This window comes from Branchiostoma belcheri, unplaced genomic scaffold (genome assembly GCF_001625305.1).
Source record: "Branchiostoma belcheri isolate BF01 breed outbred unplaced genomic scaffold, Haploidv18h27 scaffold109, whole genome shotgun sequence".
In the NCBI taxonomy this organism is placed as follows: Eukaryota; Metazoa; Chordata; class Leptocardii; order Amphioxiformes; family Branchiostomatidae; genus Branchiostoma; species Branchiostoma belcheri.
Window position 1 is genome coordinate 672,380 of NW_017802480.1, and position 27,734 is coordinate 700,113.

The window sequence follows — 27,734 nt, forward strand, 5'->3', positions numbered from 1 at the left end:
ACATGTATATATATATATATATATATATATATATATTGTATGTATGTATATAGCATGTATCCCTCTTGTTTAAAAACATTTTCAAATGTCCATTTTCCCCCCATGTCTGTTCCAGGAGTGACCCACAACATCCCCCTGCTGCAGGAGATCATCGCCCACCCCCGCTTCGTGTCAGGTGACATCAACACCAAGTTCCTGTATGAGGAGTACCCTGATGGTTTCCAAGGTAACGCACTGGACAATGTGTTATGTTTACCTTCACAGAAACAAAGGTTGTTGTTTTTGCTCGGTTTCTTCTTCTTCCTTTCCAAACAAATAAGGCCAATGACCTCCCAATGGTAACGTGGTGCTGTAGCAGCACCCTGTGGTGAAGGTTACTGGCCACTTTCCAACACAAATGTCTGTCAACATGGTAACTGGTGCTGTAGCAGACATCCTGTGGTGTTGGGTTACATTATGTTGCAAGTCACACTACAGAGTTGGACTCTGAGGGGGTGGTCGCCACATATATATGAATGCAAATGTTACCTTTCTACTGTTCAACATGTAACATGTCGGTATGCTAAGGATGTTCTGAATTTGCAAGCACCCAACAAAAGAAAAGGGAGATCTTTGTCAGGCCTTTTTCTGTGTTATGCACCTGTTAACAATCTCCTGTGTTGTGTGTTGTTAGGTTGGCAGTTGTCTGACACAGAACAGAGGGAAGTGGCTGCCATGGCAGCCTGTATCCACCTACGGGACCAGGTCAGGGCAGGGGCCTTCAAAAATGAGAACAGGTGACAACATATGAATGAAAACTCATCTCTGTTGGTAAAATCCATAGTTAAAGAGTTCAAACTTGTGAGTTTCTTCCTTGTGTTGGAACTCTTCAAGTTTGAACTCTTCAACTAAGGTGACAATATGTAATGTGCCGATGTTTTAGCTTGTGTCTGTTTCACATATAACCCTGGTAACCCTACTACAAAATCTACTACACTTATTAAATTGAAGCATGCCTCAGTCTTTAATGACTGAGAGACCCAGTGATCATTATGCACAGTGTACTATATGCACTTTAAGTATAAGGTGTTTTATGGTATTTCTTCTATGTTGCAGAATGCCCCTGCAGCCAGTGAAGCCCGGTGCCTGGGACATCACAGTTATTGTACAGGGACAGGAGATGCCTGCAACTGTCACAGAAAACCACGACAACTTCACTGTAAGTACACATTGTTTTTGTTTTTTTTCTTATATCATTTTCTTTTGTTGTAGTTTTGTATACAAATTTCAGCCTTACGTAATTCACACCCACTGTTTCTAGCCAGCAAATTGTTGGAGTACACACAAGTTTAACAAGTTTTGCCAACTTAATTTTGGCAACAATTTAGATTTTGTCTATGGTATTAGATTTAGAAAGCTTCTATATGAATTAAAGAAACTTACTCCTATTTGTTTCCTTTCTTTTAGGTTGTAATAGAAGGACAGACCCTGACAGTGAGTAAAGACTGGTCCATAGCAGCAGCTGTCATTGATGCAACAATTAACGGCCAACAGAACACGTTTCAGTGCATCTCCAGGAAAGGTGACAACATCAGGCTTCAGTTCAAGGGCACTGTGGTAAGTTTACATGTCTTTAGATCTTTAGATCTAGCTTCTAGATCTTTCTAATCAACATTTTGGAAGTAATGTACAATGTAGTAGGTGAAACTGAAAATTATCTCGAACCAGTTTAACTCAATGAGCGGTTAAGATACATTAAGATGCTCTTCCACTGGTGATGACAGAGAAAACAGTTGTTTGAGTTGATAATTTGGTGTGTACAACAGGTTTACTTCTAGAATGTGTGTTGTATAAAGCATAACAACGTGTCTCCTTTTTCCTGTTTAGTTCAAAGTCGAGGTCCTGCCAAAGAAAGCCACAGACTACATACACTTGATGCCAGAAAAACCAAAGGTAAGCAAACGAAGAGGGCTGTCTGCTGTGTTTCTAGAATGAACAATTTTTTAAATATTCTAAACACCTTGATTCTGTGTTGATAACTTTGGATAGAATAGGGTTACTATCAAGCCTCAGCATCTACAAACACATCCAACCCTTGGGAGATGGGCAACAACAGGCAGCAAACCAGATAATCAGTGTGAACAAGTGAGTTATAGTCGTTGCAGTTTATAGTTGTTTTCTAACCAGCTTGTATTTTTCTAGGTTGAGGCGAGTGGTGAGGTGCGTTCTCCCATGGCCGGTAGCCTGGTGTCCATATCTGTACAGCCTGGACAGGATGTAAGTATTCATTAGCCTTAAGAACTCCTCAGATTCATACAAGGTCTGACAAGGTGGTTCAGGGTAAAGATTGACATTCAAGCTTTAGAAATTTCTTCAACTTATCAAATATATCAAAAATATAATGCATAGACAATGTTTGAGTCTGATAAACTATCCATTCATTCTTTCGTTTATTTATTTTTTTTCATTCCTATTTTATTATGTGAATTTCTGCCTAATATTATTATTAGATTTTACCCAATTTGAGAATTATGAAAATGTTGAAAGGCCTGTATGACATTAATTTCTGCATGGTTTACAGGTCCTTTGTCCTTATTCAACTGTTGTAGAATGATTTGAATCCTTGTATTCCCACAGGTTGCTATTGGACAGGAGGTCTGTGTGATTGAAGCTATGAAGATGCAAAACAGCCTTACAGCTGACAAGAGTGGCAAGGTGAGAACTCAACACCAATGCTTACTGTATCTTCTGATTTGAAAAATATGAAAGCTAAAAAAAGATAAAGGTAGACCAATAGCCTTTTTTGAGGCCATAGTGGCAGTGGGTTGTTAATCCACTGTGTCTAGGGCACGGTATTGGAAGGTGGAGCCCATCCCTCTCCTTCTACTGCATTTTTCTTCCCCAACTGAAGTCAGGTACTCATTTTACACCTAGTTGGCAAGTTAGCTTTTATCTTTCCACACACATTTTCAGGAAGTGGATATTGTAAAAAAAAATGTTTTATCTCAACATTTCTGTTTTTATCGTGAAATCATTTTCACCATTGACTAAATTGTTGCTACTTCTTCTTTTTACAGGTGAAGGCGGTACACTTTGAAACCGGGAGCAACGTTTCAGAAGACGACTTGATATTAGAACTAGAGTAACTCAGGACTGTCCTTACATGTCATGCCTCTTTAGTCTTGCCCAAATAGTCAGAAAATAAAAGTTGCCCTTGCAGGGGTGTCTCTGTACTCTGTATTACAGCCTTTGGTATGAATTTATCAGTATTTAGGCACCTTATAATGTTTAGGGGGAGTCCGTAGTAAAGGACTAAAGTTGCTATTTTTTCAAGAAAGTTGAATGAACAGTCCTCCAAGACAGAACAGAAAAATGAGCCAGTGAAAACTAAAAAAAAAGTCTGTTGGGCCAAACAATTTGATGAAAATACAGGTGGAACAAATTGTTGCCAAAGAAAATGGCCAAAGAAAATGTTTAGCAGGGGAAAATGAATTAGCTTCTCATTTCAAATACTCTGTTTCATAGTCAGTTAAGGTAATACACGGGTGAAGGTAATACATCTGTTCTATGCTTATAATATACAAAAAATGTATGTACATGATATTGTGGTCCACTGTAGCTATGTTAAGGATAACAATTTATTTGAGAGATATCACGTTATCCCTGTCATTGGTGTTAGGGTGCCACTAAAGAAGACAACTTTTCTCCTTTTTCTCTTCTTGCTTGCTCTCAGGGACTCTGCCACGTTTGTCCAATTCTGTATGTTGTCCTCCCCTTTTTGTCTTCTTCCTGGTTTTCTAATAGTATTAGGTCCCGATACTTGTGGTGGGTAACAAGGCTTGATGACTAGGAGACATGGCTGTACTGTCTCATCTTTTTTTCGTAATTTATTGTAAAGAAACATCATTTGGTCCTGTAACTTGTTCTGTCCTCTTGCAGAACTTCTCAAATGTATCATGATCCACTTAGAAAATGCCTAATTATGATCTTTCTATAACATTACTGTCTCACTCACTACTGTCTACAAATGTATGTGAATATTGTAGGTTGGCCTTGAAAAAGTTCTACATCAATTTGCTTCCAAAAACAGGGTGACCTATTCCTAATGTACAACATGGTGTCAATTCATGTAAGTAGATTTCTGTGGCCTTACTAGACAATGAACAGTATATACATGTACATGTACAGCACAGTAAGGACTTTTGATGTGTTACATTTAGCTGTTGTTGTTGGAAGGGAAGACTTAAATGAAGGTGTATTGTCCCAAACGATCATAACATTGATCAATCTACTTACCAAGAAAGAAAATAGGGTACAATGCAGATGTGTCCTTTTTGTACCCCTGCCAAATATTGTGAACCAGGTATTTAGACTGTCATTTAGTTAGGTCTGACATTGTTTAACAGATAGGAAGGTTACAATGTGTACGTGTACATGTATGTTGAGTGTATATTCTTCCAGAACTTCGTAACACTGACTACACAGGTATTTTTGGTCCAAACTGTCACAGTGGAACAGTACAATGTACAACCTTTTCCCATTCATAATATCTAAAGGGTGTGCCTGAATTGTGCATAATAAAATCTTCTTCAATCTGTATTTCTTTGAAGTTCTGTCATTTTTACTGTTAGTCAGATCAGTGAATGCCAAAACCTATCCATTCAAACCTACAGACTAGGACTTGTTAATCCTTAAGAAAATAAATGCTTACAAAGAGATGCATATGTTACTAGGGGTTACACGTTAATGTTCCTGAAAATATTTACAGTACATATGAAACCCAGGCCTTTGATATATGTGCTCATATATAGGAGGAAAATGAGTGCATGTTGTTACAAGGATTAGAGGACTTCAGATGTGTTTGATTTTGGCCATTTGTGGATGCAATATTAGTCAACAGTTATCAATGGTCTGAGAGTTTACAAAGCAGCGTCACCTGGGCGTACAAATCATCATCAGTGTTACTGGCAATATTGACAATATCCACATCGCCTCTATACGGCCACACCAAGTAAATTTTATGGATGACGTCCGCGCGCGCATTGATTTTGGCCTGTTCCTAGAAAAAAAAAACAAGAAATTCCGCTTCCTGTAACTATGACCAAAGAGTCACGACAGTGCCGCAAATCGTTAGATTGACGTGAACCCCGTAACGCGAAATGGGTAAAGAGCACATGCTTTGTTTCTGCAGGCCTGCAAAAATGTGATGAAAGAAACAGTACAGGATGATAACTGCTGTTCCACCTGATTCATTGCTTTTTTGATGATGAATAACTTCTTGCTTGTTACACTGTGTCACCTCATTCAATTTGTGTCCTAACATTTGTCGTCTCTTAGTTTATTTCTAATCTTGGCATCTTGTTTTTCAGGGCCTTTCTTGTTTTTTTTTCGCCCTCTCGCATTAGATTTAGGGTCTCCAAAGGACGTCATCCATAAAATTTACTTGGTGTGGCCTACTAGTATATCCACCATATACATCGCCAGACTTGTAGTTACTGATGAATCATTTTCGTCTGATGTACAGTAATCACTTGTAATCCTACTGACACACATCTTTTCGTGGCTAGAAGGCAAGTAAATGTCACAGCAATTGCTTGTGGAGAAGTGAAGACATGGAAAAATGGAGTAAAATTGATAATAAAACTGCCCACGAAGACCATTCAGGGGGCCTATAAAATCCAAGTGGTCAGTCACTCACTACAGAGAGGATACTTAATAGTTGTGTTGTGCTAATGGAGAAAGGTATCTAAGGGGCCACTCAAAAAGTGATTTTGCACTACCACAGGGCAATGACCTCCTGGACGTTATACTCCACGAGGGGCAGTGTCCAGTATCGCATAAATGTAGATGTAGATGTGATCCTTATGTAGAAGTGGTCACTTGCACAAGTTTGACTGTAATCGGAAAACTTTGGACAGATGCTTACACCTGAGTAGTAGACTAGCCCTACCAAACCGCGCTCCTGGCGGCCACCAGCCCGAAGGTTGACGCCCCCAAAAGCAGTTCATCAACCTCCAGCCGAGAGAGCCTATGTAACACAGGCTAGTAGTAGAGCCTCCACCAGGCCTTTCGACGGGAATACGGATCGTAGAATTCGGCAAAAAAAGAGAGTAAAATTGGTCAGGGGAGTCCGGCCGCGGGGAGGTAGTTTCCCTCCGAAGCGGCGACCAGTCAAACCCCAAGACGGCCAAACTCCCCTGGCAAATATTCTCCTATATATAGCCAGCGTAGTTGGTCTGGTAGAGACTAGGGTTCATTAACCTCCGAGAGAGCTTGTGTAATACAGGTTTGTAGTAGACATGCGGCGCTATCAGTTGGCAAGACGATTCGGCGTCCGTAGATAAACAACATCATCATTAAGAGAAGAAATACGGGAAACTTCGCCCCCTGTTTCTTTTGTTCCAGAAACATTTGGGAAAACACTGAGTCATCGATGACGTCATGTCAACATTTGCGGCATATTATTCAAAACTAACATTGTAAATGATCATGAATGAAAATCTCACGACTAATATGTTATGCTACGCAACTATGAAATTTCAATTTTGTATCAACCTTTGATATATTTGTCATTTTATCATATTCTATTAGTTGGACTAATATGCAGGCCACTAAACTAGCTAGCGGATATTGTGGACTAATATCAAAAAGTACAATCACATTAAAACAAATTTGAACTCATCAAAGTCCAATATCAATGCACCTCATTATGCGATATATATCAAATAGATATGCTTAATTTGAATTTTTAGGTTGTAGATACTGCTAGCAAGTTTTTATTAAAACCCCTGGCAACAACACTTTATTATTGATTATTGTTCACTAATGTTTCGCCCACAATAAAGCAAATTTGAACTCGCCAAAGTCTAGTATCAATGGGGCCATTTTGCAACGTATATCAACGAAATATGTTTAATATGAGTTTTCTTACCCGTAGTTATTGCTAGCAATTTTCATTAGAACCGGCCCTGGTAAGACACTTTGTAAAGATCGTTGTCCTTGATTTCTGTTGACTAATGTTACTCCCACAATAAAACAAATTTGACTTAATCAGATCCTAGTAACAATACGGCTCATTCTATGACAAATATCAAAGGACCATAGCTAATACGCGCAAACAAAGATAATAAAGAAACCTTGATTTCCAATTTATGACCAAACTGACTAAGTACCTGTCTTTGTGTCCGATAAATAAAACTTAGGCCACACCAATTTAATTTGTTGGTTCTCGGATTTTTTCAGAAAAAAATATGAAGCGACAGGGCGAAAAAAAATAAAATAAAAACAGGTCTAGGCATCCTATTATAGCCCCAAATGCTACAATATGAGCCATGAAGTCAACAAAAAAGGCTGGGTAAAAATCTAAAGTATAAATTTTGAACTTTTAACCAAACCACTGCATTGATAGATGGAAAAAACTGTAACAACTAGGAAGAAAAGGAATTTCCTCAACTGTTGGGGGCAAAATATGAGCATTTTTGAGTTGATTCAGAACCAGTTTTTTTTTTTTTTTGCAAATCAGAAAAAAATGAAGAGGCGAATCCGAGAACCAACAAATTAAATTGGTGTGGCCTTAAGTCTCACCTAGATGAAAGTTCTCATGCCATCCGTGCACGTTTCACTTTATCAGAACATTTAAGCACGTGCCTTTTTACGTTACATTTTGCTGATAGAGAAGAAAATGTTTAAAAGCGGAACTCGGCAAAAGCCCTACGCTCGTTTGAAACAGGTGCGAGTTCCCAGTACAGCCGAACAATCGCAAAATGATGGAAAAACAATAACGTTTCAATGACCCAAATGCAGTTCAAATGTTCATTGACATTTTTACACGTCCTTATCGCAAAAAGCCATCAGCAATTTGATCCATTGGTTTGTGAGATACGTTTCACGCGCTGAAGTGCTTAGTGACAATAAGATATCACTAACAGAACAAAGGAACGACCTAAAGAACAAAGTTGCCTTTCTACTTGTAGTGGCGGCGTATTTGCTTACCTCTCAGAGACACGCGTTAGGGCGTATCGTACAAGGGCGGGGATGTGTAAGGAAAAATAAATTACCGAAGTTTTTCATGTTCAAAGGAAAACAGATGCTGAGAAGAACACATGTGCGTTCGGCAGTGGGTCAACATGCTAGCCGTGTGTTCTTTCTTCCGACGCTTTCTGTCGGTGTCTCTTTTAAGCCAATCAGAACCAGAGAAATGAGAGAAAAGTGAATAGAGCCAGTGATAAAATATCAAACGTCTTTCCGGGGCCGGTATTAGAAAGGGGTACAGGATCTAATTAAGGCGGTTATTAGGAGCTGTAGGGTTGTTATATAAAGGTGTCGCACCAGGCATAGGCTGTCCTCACTTCACCTGACGACTGAGCAGAGTTCTGAAGAAATTTTCGCGTCCGACTTCACTTCACATCCAAGTACTGACCATAAGGTATGTTTCAAACGGTTTCTTTAAAGTTTTTTTTTCGTCTTACATTGCGATCAGGTACTGTTTTGTGTGTCGTTGGGCGTTGACTGTACTGTAGCAGTGGACTGTCATCGTGAAAATCGTTCTCAGTTTTTGTAAAAGCCGAATCGCATAAGTCTCTTTTGCAGTTTATGCTTTTAATTGAAAGCACTCTATTGCAATTTTCGACCCATCCAAATTCGTTTCTAAAAGACCGTATTGTAGCCTGAACCACGCCTGTCTAGTCCATGCCTGAGTGAGTTAGGGTTAGGACCAGGCACGGGTCTGGATAGTCTCTGCGTATCCAAGAACGTAGATTTTCCCCATTCGCGCACGGTTCTGGAGACGCGTTGACTATCCAAAACCGTGCCAGAGCATGGTTCAGGATAAAGCACTGGATACAACAGATCATGCACATGTGTATGACTGAGGCGTGAATTGCATCCTTCTTACTTTGTACTTTTTCTGATTGTTAGTTTGTAGGAGGACCGCTAGCTGAGAAAGAAAAAACGATGCTGTTACTAACGTGCGCGCTGTTGGCGGCTGTCGGACCGCTTGTAAGCGGTAAGTACAATGTTCAAACCTTACTATATATATACTTCGAACTTAGTCGGAATTATGCGACTTACAGCTTATTTTGTGGGGAGAGTACTCAACTTTATCAAACGTTATGTCTTCATATGCGTATGGTATAGAGCGTAACTTCGCCTATCCTTGCCCTGTTCACATCCTTTAAGAAAACATTTACAACCATAATCTCCAAGCAAATGTACCATCTCAGCTTGCATTTTGTGGCGGTCTGTAAAGAAATTATTCCACCCAGGTGTAAAATAGGAACCTGACTTCGGTTGGGGAAGCAAGAGGTGGCGGAAGGATAGGGATGGATTCTGCCTTCTAAAACTGTGCCCTAGTTACACAGTGGATTAACTAGATTGACTTGCAAGTTAATGTCCAAGGGCTAATTGCAAACATACATTGACAAGAACAACGAGTACAGAATGTACAATGTATTGAGGAATGGAATAAAACCATATGCTAACACGCCTACGTTCTACTAATCTAACCTTCTATCTCTACGTAAAACTAATACCGTAGGTATACGTGACAGTGAGTGGATATGTAACACATCAAAAACCCATGCCCCTACGGCCTGAATAAAGACCTTGAGTCTACCTTGAAGCTTTACCTTCTTTTTACCCCGCCCATGACCAGGGGAGTGTATGCTCCCCCGTCCGCCTAGGATGGGCTTCTTCGATGACGTGAACCCGCGCATGCGCAGCACGGCGGGCCAGACGCTGAAGATCTCGTGCGACACCGGGTTCGTGCCGTCACCCTCTGACGTCATGACCTGTCGGGCCGACGGCACCTGGACGGAGGTGTCCTGCGTCGGTGGGCGGAGTCCGATTTACACTAGAAATAAACATCCGATTTACACTAGAAATAGTTTGCCACCGGATAACTGCGTCCGATTTACACTATAACTAGTAGACGTCTAAAACCGTTGCCACTTCAGAACTGTGTTTTGCGTTGCTAAGCTAACATTTCGCTCCATTTTAATCATAACCATATATTTCATGTGTCCTGCATTGCAAGGGTTTCTAATACCTCTCTGTGGACAGTTCACAGCCTTTCCCAACTGTATAATAGCCCAGGGAAAAATGTAGAATTTACAGGCACTGCAATGTAACATGTTAATGTAACTGTAAAATGTAAATGTAACATGTAAATACATGTACGTCACAATGTATCCATTAATATATCCATTTTCGGCGCTACTCCTTTCTTCCAGAGGAGGGCGAGGCCTGCTATGGAGAGGAGGAAACCGTCTTCTTTAACTTTGACCGACGTGAGAAAACTTACCGATATTTCTTTCACCCTGTTCGTTCCGTCTTTCTCCCAGTTTGCACCTAGTTCGTACAGTCCCCACGTCCTAGGTTGTAACAAATGATAAAAAGTATAAAGTTACCCTGTTACATGTTTGAATGTTTGTTTCCTTTGTTCCAAAGGTGCAGTACTAACTGCTCTCGCTATGTTGTGTAACAGTTTGTTTACCCCAACTGTGCAATTGTGTCGACTGTTAACGTTATACGTTTCTTCCCCTTGTTCTAATTATGTACAACGTATATTATCTTAAATTCGTTTTTCTTGTTTTGATAGATTATTTTCCCTTTGTTGTACAGTCCATTTTGTTACTCCCGGTTTTGTCTTTGTCGTCCGTTGATGCTTTGCAGATTAATGATTATTCTTTTGTTTGTTAATTTTTAGCTACTTATCATTTGAACTTTCATCTAATTCAATCTATTATAACGCTTTATAATATTTTTAATAACCAGGGGACTGATTATGATTATGAATTACTTACCAGTAAAACAAATAAAGATCGACGTCTTCTAACACAAAGCAAGTTTCAGGATACAACAATCATCAACTTTATCCACTTTTCCTCCCGCAACCCCCTTCCCTATTCCACCTCACCAGTTGGCCTGTGCGACCTCCCTCCCGTGCCGTTATTTGGGTACTTTGTCGGAGTGAACCCCGCCGACACCTACGCGCTGGGAGACGCCCTGACTGTGGAGTGTAACGCCGGGTACCTCGCCGTGCCTTCTAACGTCATCACCTGCCAGGCGGACGGGTCATGGGGGCCCACTGTCAGCTGTTTCGGTCCGTCAGCGCTAACTCTTCCATTCATTCATTCATCCATTCATTCATTCATTCACTCATTCTTTCACTCATTCTTTAATCGATTAATTCATTTATTCAGTCTTAGTCATATGTTCATCCAGACTTAAACTTTGATTTAATGGTTGCTATGGCTTTCAGCAATGAGTTACAGTTTTTTTTCGTTTCTAAAATTCTCTTTCAGTCTCTATTTTGATCTAACATTGACTGATCTAACATTATCTATGATTGCTAACCTGATTTTCGTTTCAGAAGATTAAAGTTGATGTGTTAAGTTCTAGCAAAAGTTGAAGGTGCTGTTTAATAATGGAATATACTACTTTTATTTACTTACTCTTGCATTTGCAGATGCTGACGCTCTCATGGCTGGACCAGTGATGATGGACATGGCTTTTGAAGAAGGTTTTATTTCCAGATCCGATCTATGAATAACTTTTATTTATCTAATCTATGTATATCTAACTAACTAACTAACTAACTAATACTTTTCTCTTCTAATCCTAACTATCTGGATTTATTTAATGTATGTATATGTAAATAACTAACTAATAATCTTCTCTTTTAATCGTAACTATCTGCGCGTTATAAAACTTTAAGAATGACAAACAACAGAAACCTCAATTGACGACCCACAGGTCTTCCTTGTGTCATGTTGTTGCGTTTTTCTTGTATTAAAAAGAAAGGGAATTGTTTTTCCTCCGCAGCCAAGCCAGACGAGGTGACCCCTCCCCCACTGGTGGTACCTGACAAGATGTGCGCTTTCCCCATTACACCTGCGTTCGGACACATGCAGGTGAGAAAACGTCTTCCGCATGACAGTTCATCTACATTATTTGTATCTTGGTAAAAGCCAATGCATAGCGAACACACCAATACGTGGAGGCCATCAAGACCCGTGCCGGATCCTAATCGTAACCCATTGATGCATAGAATTAGATACGCGCCGATACTTTTGGATATGGTGGAAGTTACTTTCTTAAACTCTTAATGGTAATGTAAATATTAGACAATTGACGTCAGCCGGGTTCTGTAACTGTCAACCTACAAGTTGAAAAGAACGCTCAATGGTACTTATGGTTCGTTGAGTTGTTATATGTTAACATACTGATCATGAGCATATTCTGGTCATCTACAGATTTACTAATAAACCGTCTTGTACATAAAACAAACCTTATTCTAATAAACCACTAGGTGAGCGGTATCAACATCGGCGCCACCGCTACCTTCTGGTGCGACGCAGGGTTCTCACTGACCGGTGCAGGCACCATTCACTGCGAAGACAAGGGGCAGGCTACAGGGTCCTGGTCGGATCTGTACCCTCGCTGTACCCGTAGGTTAAATCTCCACATTTCATCTTCTTGTGATTCATTTCTTCAGTTGCATCAGACCTTTTTTGTGTGAACTTTTAATGTGTAACTCAAGCATTGATTTTTGTCAAAGCTCAAATATTACTTTCTTATTTCAGCATCTGCTGACCAAGCCTTTGGCGGTAAGTAAAAAACAAACTATCCGTCTTGAATCTTTGTTACAGAATCATCCAGACCTATCTAGAACACTTAATATGATTTCAGAAGACTTCTTTGTTTTAAGTGATTTTGTCTGTCAGTTGACTCTTTCATTGCTGTGAAGTAATGGACATATTAATTTGTACCAGGAGGAAACGACGAGGTGGTCACCCTCCAGACTCCCCCCAACAAGGTCTGCGCTTTCCCCATCACTCCTGCACATGGGCACATGACGGTAAGGAAAATAGGCTCCCTCTGATATCTTAGCCATTTTTTCCTTTGTGTTGGGGTTGCCAATTAAGTGCGAACTGATCTTGGGGACGCGTCAGACTAAGTTTGAGTACTAATTGACAAAATACAAAAAAAACTGCTACTCGAGCAACTGGATAGAGTGTCAAGCGTTTGACAGTTTTCAAAATCTAGCTATACAGTTTAAAATGTATCAAGTTTCTTGCCTAGCATTTTCTTGTGCATAAAAAATATGTTCATTTTCTCCAGGTTACAGGCACTAACATCGGTGCCACGGCCACGTTCAGCTGCGATCCAGGCTTTACTCTGACCGGTGCAGGCACCATTCACTGTGAAGACCAGGGGCGGCCTATGGGGTCCTGGTCTGATCTGTACCCTCGTTGCACCCGTATGCCCCCTTTTTTCTTTTATTCACTTTCTGTTGGGCTTAAGTCGTTTTCATCTTGAAGTACTTTTTGATGATGATAGAATATCAATATGGTTTTCTCTATCATTACAGCGGCTGCTGACCAAGCTTTTGGAGGTAAGAACAAGTATCCTTTTTTCGCGAAGATCATGGATGATCATGAATGAAAGAATGAATTGAAGGACAAACAGATGAACGAAAGCGTAACCACATTCATCACAAACACAAACAACACGTAATGTTATACATAGTGTTTCCTACCATCAAGCGTTTACATCACCTTTACAAACCTGTTTTTGCTTGTTTGTTTTTTTTGTTTGTTTGTTTGTTTGTTTGTTTGACCTTGCATGTTTCCTTGTCTCTGTTCAGGTGCCGAGGACGAGGTGATATTTTTGCCGCCAATCCAGACCCTTCCCCCCAACAAGGTCTGCGCTTTCCCCATCACACCTGCACACGGACACATGACGGTAAGGAGGAGAAGCTTTTAATGACAATCCTTTTTGTCTGCCCATGGTATAATCCATCATTATTATGAGGATTTTTCTAACGAATTTGCTCAATGCAAGGCCAAAAGACCTCTTCTGGGCACTGAACTAAGTAGGTGTGAGATATAGGCGACTGTGCTTTGAAGATGGTGGTTAACGTTTGCTGTAGAAGGACGTAGAGATTGGTATTGGGCGGTGTAACGATGTGAGCTAGAAGAGAAAACTGCATACGGAGGACAAAATGAGGTTTTATGTGTGATTCCATAGAGATAGAAAAACGACTTTTAACTACATGGTGATTTTTATCCAGGTTACAGGCACTAACATCGGCGCCACGGCCACCTTCAGCTGTGACCCGGGGTTTACCCTGACCGGTGCAGGCACCATTCACTGTGAAGACCAGGGGCGGCCTATGGGGTCCTGGTCTGATCTGTACCCTCGTTGCACCCGTATGCCCCCTTTTTCTTTTATTCACTTTCTGTTGGGCTTAAGTCGTTTTCATCTTGAAGTACTTTTTGATGATGATAGAATATCAATATGGTTTTCTCTATCATTACAGCGGCTGCTGACCAAGCTTTTGGAGGTAAGAACAAGTATCCTTTTTTCGCGAAGATCATGGATGATCATGAATGAAAGAATGAATTGAAGGACAAACAGATGAACGAAAGCGTAACCACATTCATCACAAACACAAACAACACGTAATGTTATACATAGTGTTTCCTACCATCAAGCGTTTACATCACCTTTACAAACCTGTTTTTGCTTGTTTGTTTTTTTTGTTTGTTTGTTTGTTTGTTTGACCTTGCATGTTTCCTTGTCTCTGTTCAGGTGCCGAGGACGAGGTGATATTTTTGCCGCCAATCCAGACCCTTCCCCCCAACAAGGTCTGCGCCTTCCCCATCACACCTGCACACGGACACATGACGGTAAGGAAGAGAAGGCTTTACCGCTTTTTGTTTGTCCCCAGTTAAAGTCATCGTTAGTACGTTTATATCGACTTTGCTGAATGCAAGACCAAAAGACCTTTTCTGGGCATTGTATTGAGCTAAGTTGTTGGATGTATAGTTGTCTGTGCTAGGAGATGGTGGTAAACGTTGGTTTTGAAGGCTTGTAGGTTATGGAATTTTTTTGCGAGTTTGCTCAATGCAAGGCCAGAACACAACTTCTGGGCACTGAACTAAGTTTTTTTACATATAGGTGACTATGCTAGTGGGTGGCGGCTAACGTTGGTTTTGAAGGCTTGTACGTACATGTAGGTTGGTTGTATTTGGGAGGAAAACACTTCAGGTCCATGGAAAGAAGCCGTAGGACTTCAGTGGTATGAACTAGAAGAGAACATTGCATGTGCAGGACGAAACGAGTTTTGATATGTGATCCTATCTTCTCCAGGTTACAGGCACTAACATCGGCGCCACGGCCACCTTCAGCTGCGACCCTGGGTTTACACTGACCGGTGCAGGCACCATTCACTGTGAAGACCAGGGGCGGCCTATGGGGTCCTGGTCTGATCTGTACCCACGTTGCACCCGTATGTCTTTTTTTCTTTTATTCCCTTTCTGTTGGGCTTAACAATTAAGTTGTTTTCAACTTGGATTATTTTGGTAATAGTACAACACCAATATGATTTTCTCTATCATTACAGCGGCTGCTGACCAAGCTTTTGGAGGTAAGAACAAATATTCTTTTTTTTTTTCGCAAATATCATGGATGGATGGATGGATGGATGGATGGATGGATTAATTAATTGAAGGATAAACAGATGAACGAAAGCGTAACACCAAACTCAAACGACAAGTAATGTCATACGTCGATGAAGGTTAGACATCCAGGTAATGATGTCTAACCTGCAAAAAGCAGTTACTCATTGACAAGCAACTGGATATGATTTTGGAAACAGACGTTTCAGGTAGCATCCACTACCTTTCGTCAGTGACAATGTTATACATAGTCAGGGTTTCCTACCATCAAGAGTTTACATTGCCTGTACAAATCTGTTCTTGTTTTGTTTGTTTGTTTGTTTGTTTGTTTGACCCTGCCTGTTTCCTCGTCCTTCTTCAGGTGCTGAGGACGAGGTGATATTTTTGCCGCCACTCCAGACCCTTGCCCCCAACAAAGTGTGCGCCTTCCCCATCGTCCCTGCAAACGGACACATGACGGTGAGTGGAAGCACTTATATATATGAAGAAGTAACAGGTTAAATTTTATCATTTCATGTGTGAGCAAGTCTTAACCAACATACTTTAGACACGATCGCATGTAGCTTTCTTTCTGAGCATGACTTTGTGGTTGTGCGCAGATTTTGCTTTCTTTATCCATTTATTGGTTTCGCTGTGACATAACATACAATTAAGGCTTCTCGTCTAGTGCTAGATTCAGTCCTTGTTACAAAGTACAAGTCGAGTCCTGAAATGTTCTACAGACTTTGAACAAGACGAAACAAGAAACATGTCACATAGTTCTTATAATATCTTGTGTACAAGGTGTAATACATACAAATAATAAATTTTTCCAGGTTACCGGCACCAACATCGGCGCCACGGCCACCTTCTGGTGCGACGCAGGATTCTCAATGACCGGTGCAGGCACCATTCACTGTGAAGACAAGGGGCTGGTCACTGGGTCTTGGTCTGACCTGTACCCACGTTGCACCGGTATGGTCACTATCTTCCTGTTTTGTGTGGAAATAGCCAAGTTCTTGCTACTTTTCCTTCAGCAGGGTCGATTTTTTTGTTCATTTCAATCATATGTTCTTTCCCGAGTAACCAAGCGTTGTTTTTTTTTTCTATTTCAGCATCTGAACAAGCCTTTGCAGGTAAGACACTGCCTATGCGTGATAAAACCTTGAACACCCTTTCAAACAAACAAAAAAGCAAAATAACCGCACAAATTTCGAACAGTTCTATCGCCTTCTTCAAGAATATTGACCCACTAACTTCTGACATGTGACTACATGAGTGTATGTACATCATCATTCACATTTTGCCCTCGTAACAACGAAGACCTTTCTCCTCTGAACTTAAGGCGGACAGGAAGAGATCACCTTCGTCCCTGAGGAGCAGGTTACCTGCGCGCTGCCCTCCCCTCCCCTGTACGGGTACTTCCTCCTGCTGAACCCCCCCGCCGTCTCCGCAGTGGGCGAGTCCGTCGTCATCGAGTGCGACACTGGTTACGTCACTTCCCCCTCCAACACCATCACCTGCCTGGAGGACGGGACGTGGGGACCGACCGTCAGCTGCGTCAGTACGTAAACATCTGTTGGTTTGTTTGTTTGTTTGTTTGTTTGTTTGTTTATATGTTGTTGGCTACTAATTTGTCAGTTTGTTCTGGATTTAAACTAAGTATCAAATATTCAATTTTTTCGTATTACGTTTTCCAGTTTTACGCTTGTTTGCCAAGCTGTTTGGTAAAAGTCAAGTAATATTGATTTGCTGATGAGTCGAAATAAGCTTCAGCTATTCACTGGTTGTCCTTTTTTACGTTTTTCAGATGAAGACTCTATCAACCAAGCATTCGGAGGTGAGCTAACGCCTACGCAGTCTTAAAACCTTTCTTTTCAAGCTATATGCAAATCCTACTGAAGCAATGACATAGCTCTCATAGATGGACCGCAATGGATACGACTAACGTTTGATAAATTTTAGCTGCTATCCAGTTTCGTATTATTAATTCGTTAACATGTTAGCTTACCTGGATGTTTCAGAATCGTCATCAGACGACCCTCTCAGTGAAAGTTTCTTACAGTGAAAGTTTCTTCTGTCTTTCTCAGGTGGAGACGAGGTTGTCACTGCCCCTCCACTTGTGGTACCTGACAAGGTGTGCATGTTCCCCATCACACCTATGCACGGACACATGCAGGTGAGAAAACATACTTCGATGAAGGTTACACACTCAGGCAAGAACAGTTACTCAAGCAGCCTCCAAAATCACATCCAGTTGCTTGAGTAACTGTTTTTTGGCGAGTAAAGCTACTGTGCAGATGGCACACGTGAGTCGATGAGCTGTGGATCATATGTTGAAGATAGTCTGTGGCGGCCCCCGTCTATCTCACGATTGTTTGCACTGCAATCTCTCAGATACGACTCTTACAATGTTGTTTTGTATCCACAGGTTAGCGGCATGAAGATCGGAGACACGGCCACCTTCTGGTGCGACGCTGGCTTCTCACTGATCGGTGCAGGCACCATTCACTGTCAAGACAAGGGGCAGTCGACTGGATCCTGGTCCGACTCCTTCCCTTACTGCGCCGGTATGATATCTTTAGAATTCTCTACTTTTTTTGGTTGATGATATAATAACATTTCTTTGCAATTGGATACAACCTCATAGACATTTATTAGATGGAAAAAATATAACAGCAACAACAAACTTTAAGCTAACTATAAGAAATTCTATTTGCAATGACTGCAAGTAACCTACTAATCATAATCCGAACTTCATTGTTGATGTAAACCGTTACCCAAACCCTACGTCATATATGTTATTGGTAAATCCATGCAAAACCATAACAATTGCCATAATTACAATGCACAAACTATATTAATAAAACTTTTCATTGAACATATATTTACGTGTACTTATACCATACAAACCGTGTATCCATGCCACAGCCGATGCAGCCTTTACCGGTGACGATGAGGTGTTCACCCAGCCTGGTTGCCGGGACCCTGACATGGGAGACCGGCTGTACCTGGTGGGGCAGTCCTGGGGCAAGCACGTTCGCGGCGTCACCTACAGCTGCGAGTGCGAGGCCGACCAGCAGTTCTCCTGCAGGGAGGGGTCAGGCATCGACTGGGCAGGTACGTACACCGCCATGAGATTAGTATCAATGTAGCAAACAAGCGAATTCGAAGTGACGAATTCGAACGGACGAATTCGAACGTATTCTATATACGTTCGAATGGAAGAAAAGAATAATGAAACGAAAGAACGACCGAAAAGGACGCGCAAATGCGCCCCCTTTTCTCATAACTAGGTCGTCATGTGTTATTTTTTCTCATCTTCATGACGTGCAAGTTAAGAAATCTAATAGTTTTTTTTCCTTCCTGATTTTCAGCCCTTGGATTTGACCTTCAGCACCCCCCACAGGCTCAGGGTAAGGCTTTTGAGTTTGTTACATTGCGTCATTTCAAACAATATTGGTGCACTTATTCCTCATTCATCGAGTAATAACTCCATCCATCAATTGAGTAATTACTTGAAAAAAGCAGCTTCTTCTAACCAGCACTGCTAGAAATCAGATTTCGATGGTTCAGAAAGCTTTAACAAAAATTTATTCCGCATTCCAGCCTTCTCAGCTGGTTCCCCGATAGCAGTAGAGGCGACCTCGGGATGCTTCGACCCGGACATGGGCCACTCGTTCGAAACCGGGAGCCGCTGGGCCAAGGCGGTGTCCGGAGAGATCCAGGTGTGCGAGTGCCAGGCCGCCGGGCGCGGGGGACAGCGGCTATCCTGTCATCTGGCGGGTAAGCAGCCTTGGGTGGATTCCAGGCTAAATAATTAGCTTCGTGAGTGGAATGATCAGGATTTGTTGTGAAATTTTGTTTAGACTACAGTTAAGTAACTCTATTTAAGTTGACGTTCGAGCCGATAAGCTAGCCGGCATACTGGCCCTGGCAACAGTCTGGCCCAGGCTAGTCCAGGAACCGAGGAGCTAGCCTGTATACTGGCCCTAGCAATAGTCTGGCAACCAGGCTAGCTCGTAGGTAGCCTGGCAGCTAGACCATCGTTGACTAGCTCCCGGGTATTTCTTCGGTCCTGGGGCACATATGCTTAAGAGGTCAAATCCGGCCCCCTGCAGCTTTAGGCCTGCTACGACGTTTCGGTGACCATATGTCATCTTCTTCAGGGCAATTATGACTGCACTGGTGCACAGTGAACCAGTCATAACTATCCTGATGAAGATGACAGACAGTCATCGAAACGTCGGCTCTTCATAAACAAGTGGCTGTGAACAAAGATCTGTAACATTCACTGTACATGTCCTGTTTCCGCTTCTAGGAGACGCCCAGGTCAGGTCCGGTCCTCTGCAGCTGGAGGCCTGCTATGACGAGGAGACCGGACAGGCCTACCTGATCGGGCAGCACTGGATCGAGGGCCGACTGAACAAGGTCTGCCACTGCGTCCCTGGCGACAACATCGTCTGCCAATAGAACACAAACCCCCAAACATCGACACAGATCTCCGCTTTACAAAGAGCGGTTTGTATCTGCTGTATCTGTACCTGTATCGGTATAGCCAGTATAACCGCCCTTCGGCGTAACACACCACAAATCGACCCCGTTTCCGTCGTAAAAGTGACGTGACGCTAAATTATGATCAGTTAATATGAAATCGCAGTTCGGAGTGTGACTGTAAGGACGCCTACCGGTTTCTTTACAAACTGCAACTGACGTGAACGTATATTATTGAATCATGGCACCAGAAATAGAGAATGCAAAAGTCCTGTATAATGAATTGACCTCCAGAAATAAAATCTTGATGTGAACAGCTCACCAAAGAGTCTCTCCAATTATTACCTTCAGAAGAAGGCTATGTTTTTAGTAGCGTTTGCATGTATGTATGTATGTATTAGGTATGTATGTATGTATTTGTGTTTGCTACACATGTAGACAACCTGCTTCCTTAAAGTGCATGAAGGGGCTCCCCCTAGTTCCCATTGTTATATTGCACCGTCAAGTTATGCAATGCTCACAACTCACAGCAGCTTGGAAGAAAAATGTTATCATTACTTCTTCGAAATAAGTAGGTTATTGCGCCTTTTTGTTTTCATAACTGTGAGTTTCTATTTTGCCAGCTTTCCCTTAAATATCAACAGTAATAGTATAGGATATGGCAGTTTTCTTTTTTACACACCCAGTAAAAGGCGTTTCGGAAGTAACAGTTTATCCAAAGAAAAACTGCCAAGATAGAAAGCCTGGCAAAATACCTTAGAATGTTCAAAACAAGCTTAACCTCAAGCTTTGCATATCAATCAATAGGTTGTGCTTATAAACCTGCATTTCTCCTCTGGTCTCTCAGTCACTGACGAAAGGTAGTGGATACTAGCTGAAACGTCTGACCGTTTCCTTGGAAAATCATATCCAGTTGCTTGAGTAACTGCTTTTTGGCGTATCTTATTACCTGGATGTCTAACCTTCATCGACGTAAGCTTAACCTTTGTTGGGAGAGTAAACCGAAAGCAGTATGGTGACGTAATACATGGTTCTACAGTAGGTTCTTTGACATATATGAACGTGCTTGCGTCTCAACCCTCGCATTCTGTGCCCGGGAGGAGTTGGGAAACGTTCCATCTTGTCGCGTAGACTTCGCTCCCCGCCACCTGGCTTTTACGATAACGCAGTAAAACGTACTCTTACGGGATGTACGCACACTGGGACGCCTGGCGCCATTTTAACAGCCCCTTTCATGCCAATTTACACCTAGTCCCTATAGTTCACCTGTTCACGGGCTTCTGACACTAACAAATTACATCACTGCACTACATATTACTCTCCAAGCAAAGGTTGTGAGGGAATGATCGTTAGCTTTTTATGTATGGTCGTTTTTTTTGTCGCTACCCCCACCAACCTTCTCTGGCTAATAGATATTGTCTTGCCACCAAAAGGGATCTGCTTGGAGATTAACTGAACATAGAAAGTTACACATGAGTCTTAGTTGGTTCTAGTCTCCACCAGGTGGCCTCTACCAGGCTTCAGAAGCGACTGGAAAGAGTAGTAATAGACAAATAACATGCCAGCGGAGTTTGTATGCTAGAGCTAGGCTAGGAGTACATTTGCCCATGGAGGTCTTTTACCTCCATGATTTGCCACACCGTTACCGGACCAACTCCCCTGGCATGTTGTCTATCTGTTTGGCCAATTTCTACTCTTTCCAGGCGCTTTTGAAGCCTGGTAGAGGCTATCCACTAGGTCTTCCAAGTAAGATTCGGCAAACATACTGTGAATAATTGGCCATTGGAGTTGGCCGGAAAAAGGGTAATAACTGCGCTGGGAAAAGAGCTCTATTGTGGCCAAACTCCCCAGGCAAATTATTCTCTCAGCCCACGCTAGTCGTCTGGTGGTTTCCACAACTGCAGATGTGTCGTATAGATCCCCCAAAAGAGCCTTGAATGTCATTGTGCATATGATTTTCTCTCTATCTGACATTTTGTCAATAACTATGTTTGTCGAAGTTTTGTAGCAACGAAATTGATATATGACATTAACTGTCGCGACGTCAATTTTTTGTTAATATCACGAGAATAAGATGTTTGATTTGCTTCCGCCAGTCAAGTGCAAGTGCGAACTTTTGTTAACGTTTCGTGGCACCAGAGTTGAGCACAAGGGACCGCCACACTTTGAAATGGAGAAGGGCATCCAATACAACATCAATCTTGTCCCTTCTGTGGCCCTGAGAGACATCCACCCAGAGACACATCCAAGACCCTGACCTCTTCCATTAACTCTGGAGCGTCATCTTTAAACACTGTCTAGCTTTGCACCATAGAGGATAGGGATTGGGCAAAAAGGAGGACAAGCGTTGTGTCACATCAACAATACAGTTGCTATAAAGATTAACACTGCGATTACTTAAAAATCTATTGTATTGATTTTTGTAATTGATTCTAAGCAACCTTCAGTTGCTATATATATGTCATCACACTAGTTTAGCACTGCGCAACAGAGGACTTGTTCTTGGCAAAAGAAACACTCTTATTGTGTGATAGCTTCCTCAGCTAGTGACATCAAAATGAGGATTAGCACTGAGATTAAACCTAACCCCGTAACTCACATAAATTACTTCATATTTGTATGTCGATTGCTTTGACTGATGGTGTTCTTTTAGTACTATGGCCATCAATATTTAGTCTGTACGACAAATAGCGACTGTAGCCTGAGTTATGATTTCAAAACTCCAGAGCTTCAAAACGCGCAACGAACACAATACCAAGGAGCCTTCGGTTATTGCTTTGGTAACTAACATCATAAAATGCCGACGTAAATATGCCGTCTAGAGGTAGATAAAGATATTTACGGGTGTTCCCTTCATCTTGGCGTGAAGGTAATGACTCCGCCGCCTGGGAATATTGCCATACGCCGGGAGCTGGGCTGCATAATCTCCCCCTGCCATCTCATCTTCACATGCTACTGAAGTATGTCCACAGCAAGTAAATTTTATGGATGACATCCTCCGCAGACTCCAAATCTAATGCGATAGGGCGAGAAAAAAACAAGGCGGGCCGAAAAAAACAAGGTTCCTACATTTTAAATTTTTGACTCAATCATTGTACAAATGGTTTTGATTCAGTGGGAACATCACATTTACACAGCCAGCACCACATATCACTGCATCAAAGAAACAAAACATTAAATCAGAGCCTTTTCTCTCCTCTCTTCATAGTTATCTACCATCCACCTTCCGGCATGGCAACAGACCCACAGCCCATTTTCGGCATGTTGACCACTGTCAGAAGGCAACAAAATTTCTTCTTTTTTTCCAAAATCAGGCGAAAACTAATACAAGCGCTGATGTCATCCATAAACATTACTTGCTGTGGCCTAACCTCGCCTTGACAGGGGAGCCATTTGGCCATTTCTCGGGGATGGAACGCACATGCTCCGGGCAGTCATGTTTAAAGACGAGGAGATCCAATAGATGTGAGAGCGAAGCTGGCCGTAATGCATGCCTCTAAGTCCTGATGTATACTGATACCACGATAAGGCCATGTTGCGAAGGCCACGAGGCTTTCTTCACGCTCAGCCAACTAGCGTTATAAACCCCCCAGGTGAAACTCATTGTGTTCGGGCCACGCCGCTAAGATACTAATCTAGTTTGGGTTTAAGGCTGTGGGGTGAAAATGAACACTACATCAGTCAACACGTTCTCGCCTAGATGTATGTTTATGTTAGCCTCCATAGCATGCCAAAAACTGGCGGTTTTGGGGGGGTTATGGTCTTTGGGATCTTTTATGTGCTATTTTCTGATTGCATATAGACAACATAGCCGGCCTGGTTGAATTACCCGTTTTTTTTTTAGAACTGGGCTAATCAGAAAACAGGCGAAAACCACCAAACCCCCAGTTCTATAAGCCTGCTACGGAGGCTATGTTTATGTGAGGGCAAGGTTAATGCTGCTCCCGTGGATATGAGATATCCTGTGATGTGCCTGCGCCGTTGGAGGATGATATGATAGACACGGTGTACAGCCATTTGTCACACAGGGATTATCGCAAGAGCTCCTCTCAGACTAGACTTTGACGACAAGCTTCCATCTTCTCCATATGTATCGAAACTGGCGGTCCATAAAAAGTCGCTATCTGACAACAGAAAGCGTTTTAGTACTTTGGAGCCTAGTTTGAGGCAACCAGTTCGCAATGATATACGTTTTTCTGGTTAGCTTGAAAGATACAGGGATTTTAAAGAAGCCCTCGCAAAGAGGCCACATTCTTAATCACTGATACATTTATGGTTAGCGAATGTCTATCTCCTTTAAAAATCAGAGCATCATTCTTTGACATAACTGAGTGAGTGAGTGAGTGATTGAGTAAGTGAGTGAGTGAGTGAGCGAGCTTGAGTGAGTGAGTGAGTGAGAGAGTGAGCGAGCGAGTGAGTGACTGTGTGTGTGAGTGAGTGAGTGACTGTGTGTGTGACTGTGAGTGAGTGAGAAGGTGAGTGAGCGAGAGAGACAGGTATTGTCCATGAGCATGGTAATACAAACAGATTCTGCACTGACCTGAAAGCAACTGTTAACTTTTACCAACACTATTCACCACTACGAGAAAGATAAAGTGACAACACACGCACGTATCACCCTGTCATTGCTTTACTTCGCGTAACGAACATGATATCACCTCTATGGCTGTTTCCAAGCACTTTATGGAACGTTTCATAGAAACTGGTTAATCTTGAAATTCGGTAGTCGACCTCCTCAACCCGCAAGGAGTCGGTAATTCTGAATTCTGGATATACAATAAGAGAGAAAATGGATCGGCGACTTCTGTATATTACATGTGTGTGCATCTTCATTTACTCAGTTTTCCCTACTGCGTACCGCACTACGTATTACAGGTGAAGAACACTTTCCAATGTGGATTGTCGTAAATAGGAATGAATTGGTGCAACCAATGTTTACAGCTATTGCTAGCATCCACCTTATAACACAATCTGGAGCAGCTTGGTAACTTCTCATTGATATTGAATGCGAGGAATCTCGATATCTGGCTAAAAGCTGGATGGCACCATTATTTTATAAAGTGTCTCTTGTGGGCTAATTTACTGGAATGGTTGGATGTAGGGAAGACTGAGAAATGAGGACGAGCGCCTCGTCAGAGTTAAGTAAGAATCATCCCGTCGCTTCCGTGCAGTTATTAGTGTCAAGTGAAGATGAATTGGAGATTGAGAGTCTTCAGTACGTATTGGTTGCTCCAGTTGCATCCCGCAGCAGGTCACCTTGTAATCATGACTCTGTTGTCCGGAATGGATCGCACCACAGTAGTTTCGACGTCTCTCGCTGCCACGACCTCTTCTGTCCAGGCAGAGCGAACGTTTATCACCCGGGCGTGGCCGTGGTGGTGTCCATGGCAACTGTTGTTATGGCCGTGGTGTCCATGGCAACTGTTGTTATGGCAACCGTTGCTATGACAACCGCTGGTGTCCAACACCGTGCGGACCCTGTTGTTGTTGTGGTTCGGGTGGTTGGAGTTGTCCTCCGCAGGGAATCTTGGGAAATGATCCCGCTTGTTCTCTGGGAAGGGTTCAAAGGGCATGACGAGGTCCAGGCAGTCCGGCTCACTCGTCGTTTTTCCTATGGATGGAGAGGTCAGAGGTCAGGTCACAGGTCATACATGGTGTTTGCACTCACGTGATTTTGACGTCATTCATTCTCCGCCATGTTGAATGACTAAACCTGGACGTTAAATTTAAACCTGTATGTGTAAATACCGCCAATTTGCATACAAAAATTGCAAATTTAGCTTCGATTCATTGACATGTAAATAGGGACACCAAGATGGTGGAAAGTTTTCATTTTCATGACAGCCTCCTCCATAAATGGGAAATTTTCCAAGGACAAGGCAAAAAGAAGACCACATAGAATAACATTGAAATTAGATTCATACACCTAAATGTAAATTTGCTGGCGATTGTCATTGGTGCTTACGTGATTATAATTGCACACTGACCCAGAATATAGATGGATCATTCTGGGTTCTTAACGTTACGTGCTCCGAATAAAACTCATGTTACCGGGGATGCACGGAGGGCGACATTGGAGTGGAAAGGACATTGATTGCGTTCTGACACATCACTTTCCTTTCCATTAAATCCTAATTCCAGCCGCGGCACATGATGGATTCATGCTTCCCCTTGAATTGTTCTCATGTACATGTAGTAGTGGGTAGCTAGGCTCCTCATGGAATTTGAAACTTTGTATCAAATTAACTTAATAATGGGACCTGCCAAACTATTACACTTGTCTTGAATGTTTTTCAGCATACATTTTCCCTTATCGCTAGAAATATGCTATTTCATGCACATTGCTGTTCACTACAATATGCAATATCTCTTGACTTTCTTTGTTCGATTTGCCTTTCTAGTGATAACGTTACTAACTACAAGAACATTGAGTGCATCACTACTGTGTCCTTATGTTGCGAAACGATCACACTGTAGACAATGCTTCTTGTAGCAAAATCAAAACTGTTCCTTGAAGCAAAACCAAAACTGTCACAAACACTGTAGACAATTTTCCTTGTAGCAAAACCGCCACAAATAGCCACAAACACTGTTACTATGACTTACTCAGTTGCGTGCTTTCCTCATCCACGTCTGAGAATTTGGCACATCGCCAGATCTCACTGCTTGTCTGTCTGGGGGGAACGTCAGTCCCGAGTTCCGCCACTCCGACTACCCTAGTCTTCCGCTTCCTCTGCAACTTCTGCACCTACAGACATGGAAAGCAATGGAATTGCAAATAGTGACCCTCTACGTTTATCAGATTTTTACCTTCGCCAAGAAGGTTATGTTTTCAGCAGCGTTTGTCTGTGAACAGCATAGCTCTATATGTTGTTCATGCTAGCTTTATATGCATTGTCAAGAAACTTGGTAGGTGGGTAGGTCTTGATGAGACCTAGAAATGATTAGATTTTGGCCCCCCAGGTGGCTTTTGTTGATACTGCAGCTGAACTTCCGATTTTGATATCTCATGAACTGGACATGATAGGGTTACGAATTGTGGATGGTAGATAGCTCTTGGGCTAGTTTTAAAATGACTTGAAAGCACTTGAAAAACAACATTGTGCAACATTATGTGGCGTTCTGTATTGCAATGCATTGTTAGTCTGCGAGTGTTGTGCATGTTCGGCCATCCATGACCTATGTGACCTGGGCTTCGTCTAACTTTCTTATTCTAGAATAAAGACTTGTTTTACATACTACTAGATAGAAAGACATGGTTGATTATGAATATCAAGTGCTTTGCTAGGTATCTAACAGAAACGGTTGTCTGTAAGTCGGAAACCAGCAGAATGTTGACGTATTGTCGACCAACATATTGTCTGTGTGTCTACATGCTGTTTTAGACCTTACGAAAGTCGCTGTACTTTTGTTGTGTCAATAAAGTTCATAAAAGACATTTAATAAAGGCTCTGAAAGTTTTCAACTGTTACATGCTCCCCCGTACTCCTACTCTCTACGGAGTTAAACTAACTTTAAGGTTTTAATTTCATACCGTACATTTCATATACATCCAACTGAGCAAGTTTATGTATGTTTCTCAGCTTGACACATGGGTTACATGGAGACTCTCCCGTCACGCTAGATTTAATTATCAGATACCATTCTGCCGCATGGTGCCTGAACTACTGAGACTTAATTGAATGGCGCTCGACACAAAACCCGTCACTGTCACAGCCGGTAACTCTCACATGAGCACGTCCTTTGGATTTTTACCAAGGCGAGAAAAATGTGCTGCGAATACAACAGGGGAATACAGTACACGTTTGGTACCAGTTG

At 42.0% G+C, this 27,734-nt stretch overlaps 2 protein-coding genes and 1 long non-coding RNA gene across 3 annotated transcripts in view; 2 read left to right on the forward strand and 1 right to left on the reverse strand.

Annotated features, from left to right (window-relative positions):
• The window catches only part of LOC109481241 (propionyl-CoA carboxylase alpha chain, mitochondrial-like), a 10,184-nt gene extending 6,630 nt beyond the window's left edge, over positions 1-3,554 (forward strand). Inside the window, exons 19-26 of the mRNA XM_019783785.1 lie at positions 116-226; positions 674-776; positions 1,096-1,198; positions 1,447-1,596; positions 1,867-1,932; positions 2,182-2,256; positions 2,617-2,694; positions 3,057-3,554. Of these exons, the coding sequence (XP_019639344.1) occupies positions 116-226; positions 674-776; positions 1,096-1,198; positions 1,447-1,596; positions 1,867-1,932; positions 2,182-2,256; positions 2,617-2,694; positions 3,057-3,125 (755 nt within the window). The 3' untranslated portion in view covers positions 3,126-3,554. The remainder of the gene's footprint in view (positions 1-115; positions 227-673; positions 777-1,095; positions 1,199-1,446; positions 1,597-1,866; positions 1,933-2,181; positions 2,257-2,616; positions 2,695-3,056) is intronic.
• Positions 3,555-9,636: 6,082 nt separating this feature from the next.
• On the forward strand, positions 9,637-20,235 carry LOC109481000 (sushi, von Willebrand factor type A, EGF and pentraxin domain-containing protein 1-like). Its single transcript, XM_019783481.1, has 26 exons — positions 9,637-9,808; positions 10,209-10,265; positions 10,898-11,080; positions 11,447-11,500; positions 11,803-11,891; positions 12,290-12,428; positions 12,753-12,838; positions 13,102-13,240; positions 13,352-13,375; positions 13,628-13,725; positions 14,054-14,192; positions 14,303-14,326; positions 14,575-14,672; positions 15,136-15,274; positions 15,389-15,412; positions 15,805-15,902; positions 16,259-16,397; positions 16,538-16,558; positions 16,768-16,986; positions 17,233-17,262; positions 17,513-17,601; positions 17,854-17,992; positions 18,354-18,542; positions 18,800-18,838; positions 19,032-19,208; positions 19,744-20,235. Exons 1-26 carry the CDS (start codon positions 9,640-9,642, stop codon positions 19,893-19,895), a joined length of 2,754 nt encoding a protein of 917 aa, XP_019639040.1. The 5' UTR covers positions 9,637-9,639; the 3' UTR covers positions 19,896-20,235.
• Positions 20,236-24,530: 4,295 nt separating this feature from the next.
• Positions 24,531-26,660, reverse strand: LOC109481657. Its single transcript, XR_002140917.1, has 2 exons — positions 26,523-26,660; positions 24,531-25,527 (listed from the first exon to the last, which is right to left on the reverse strand). It is a non-coding gene; the product is annotated as an uncharacterized LOC109481657 (long non-coding RNA).
• Between the last annotated feature and the right edge of the window lie 1,074 nt (positions 26,661-27,734).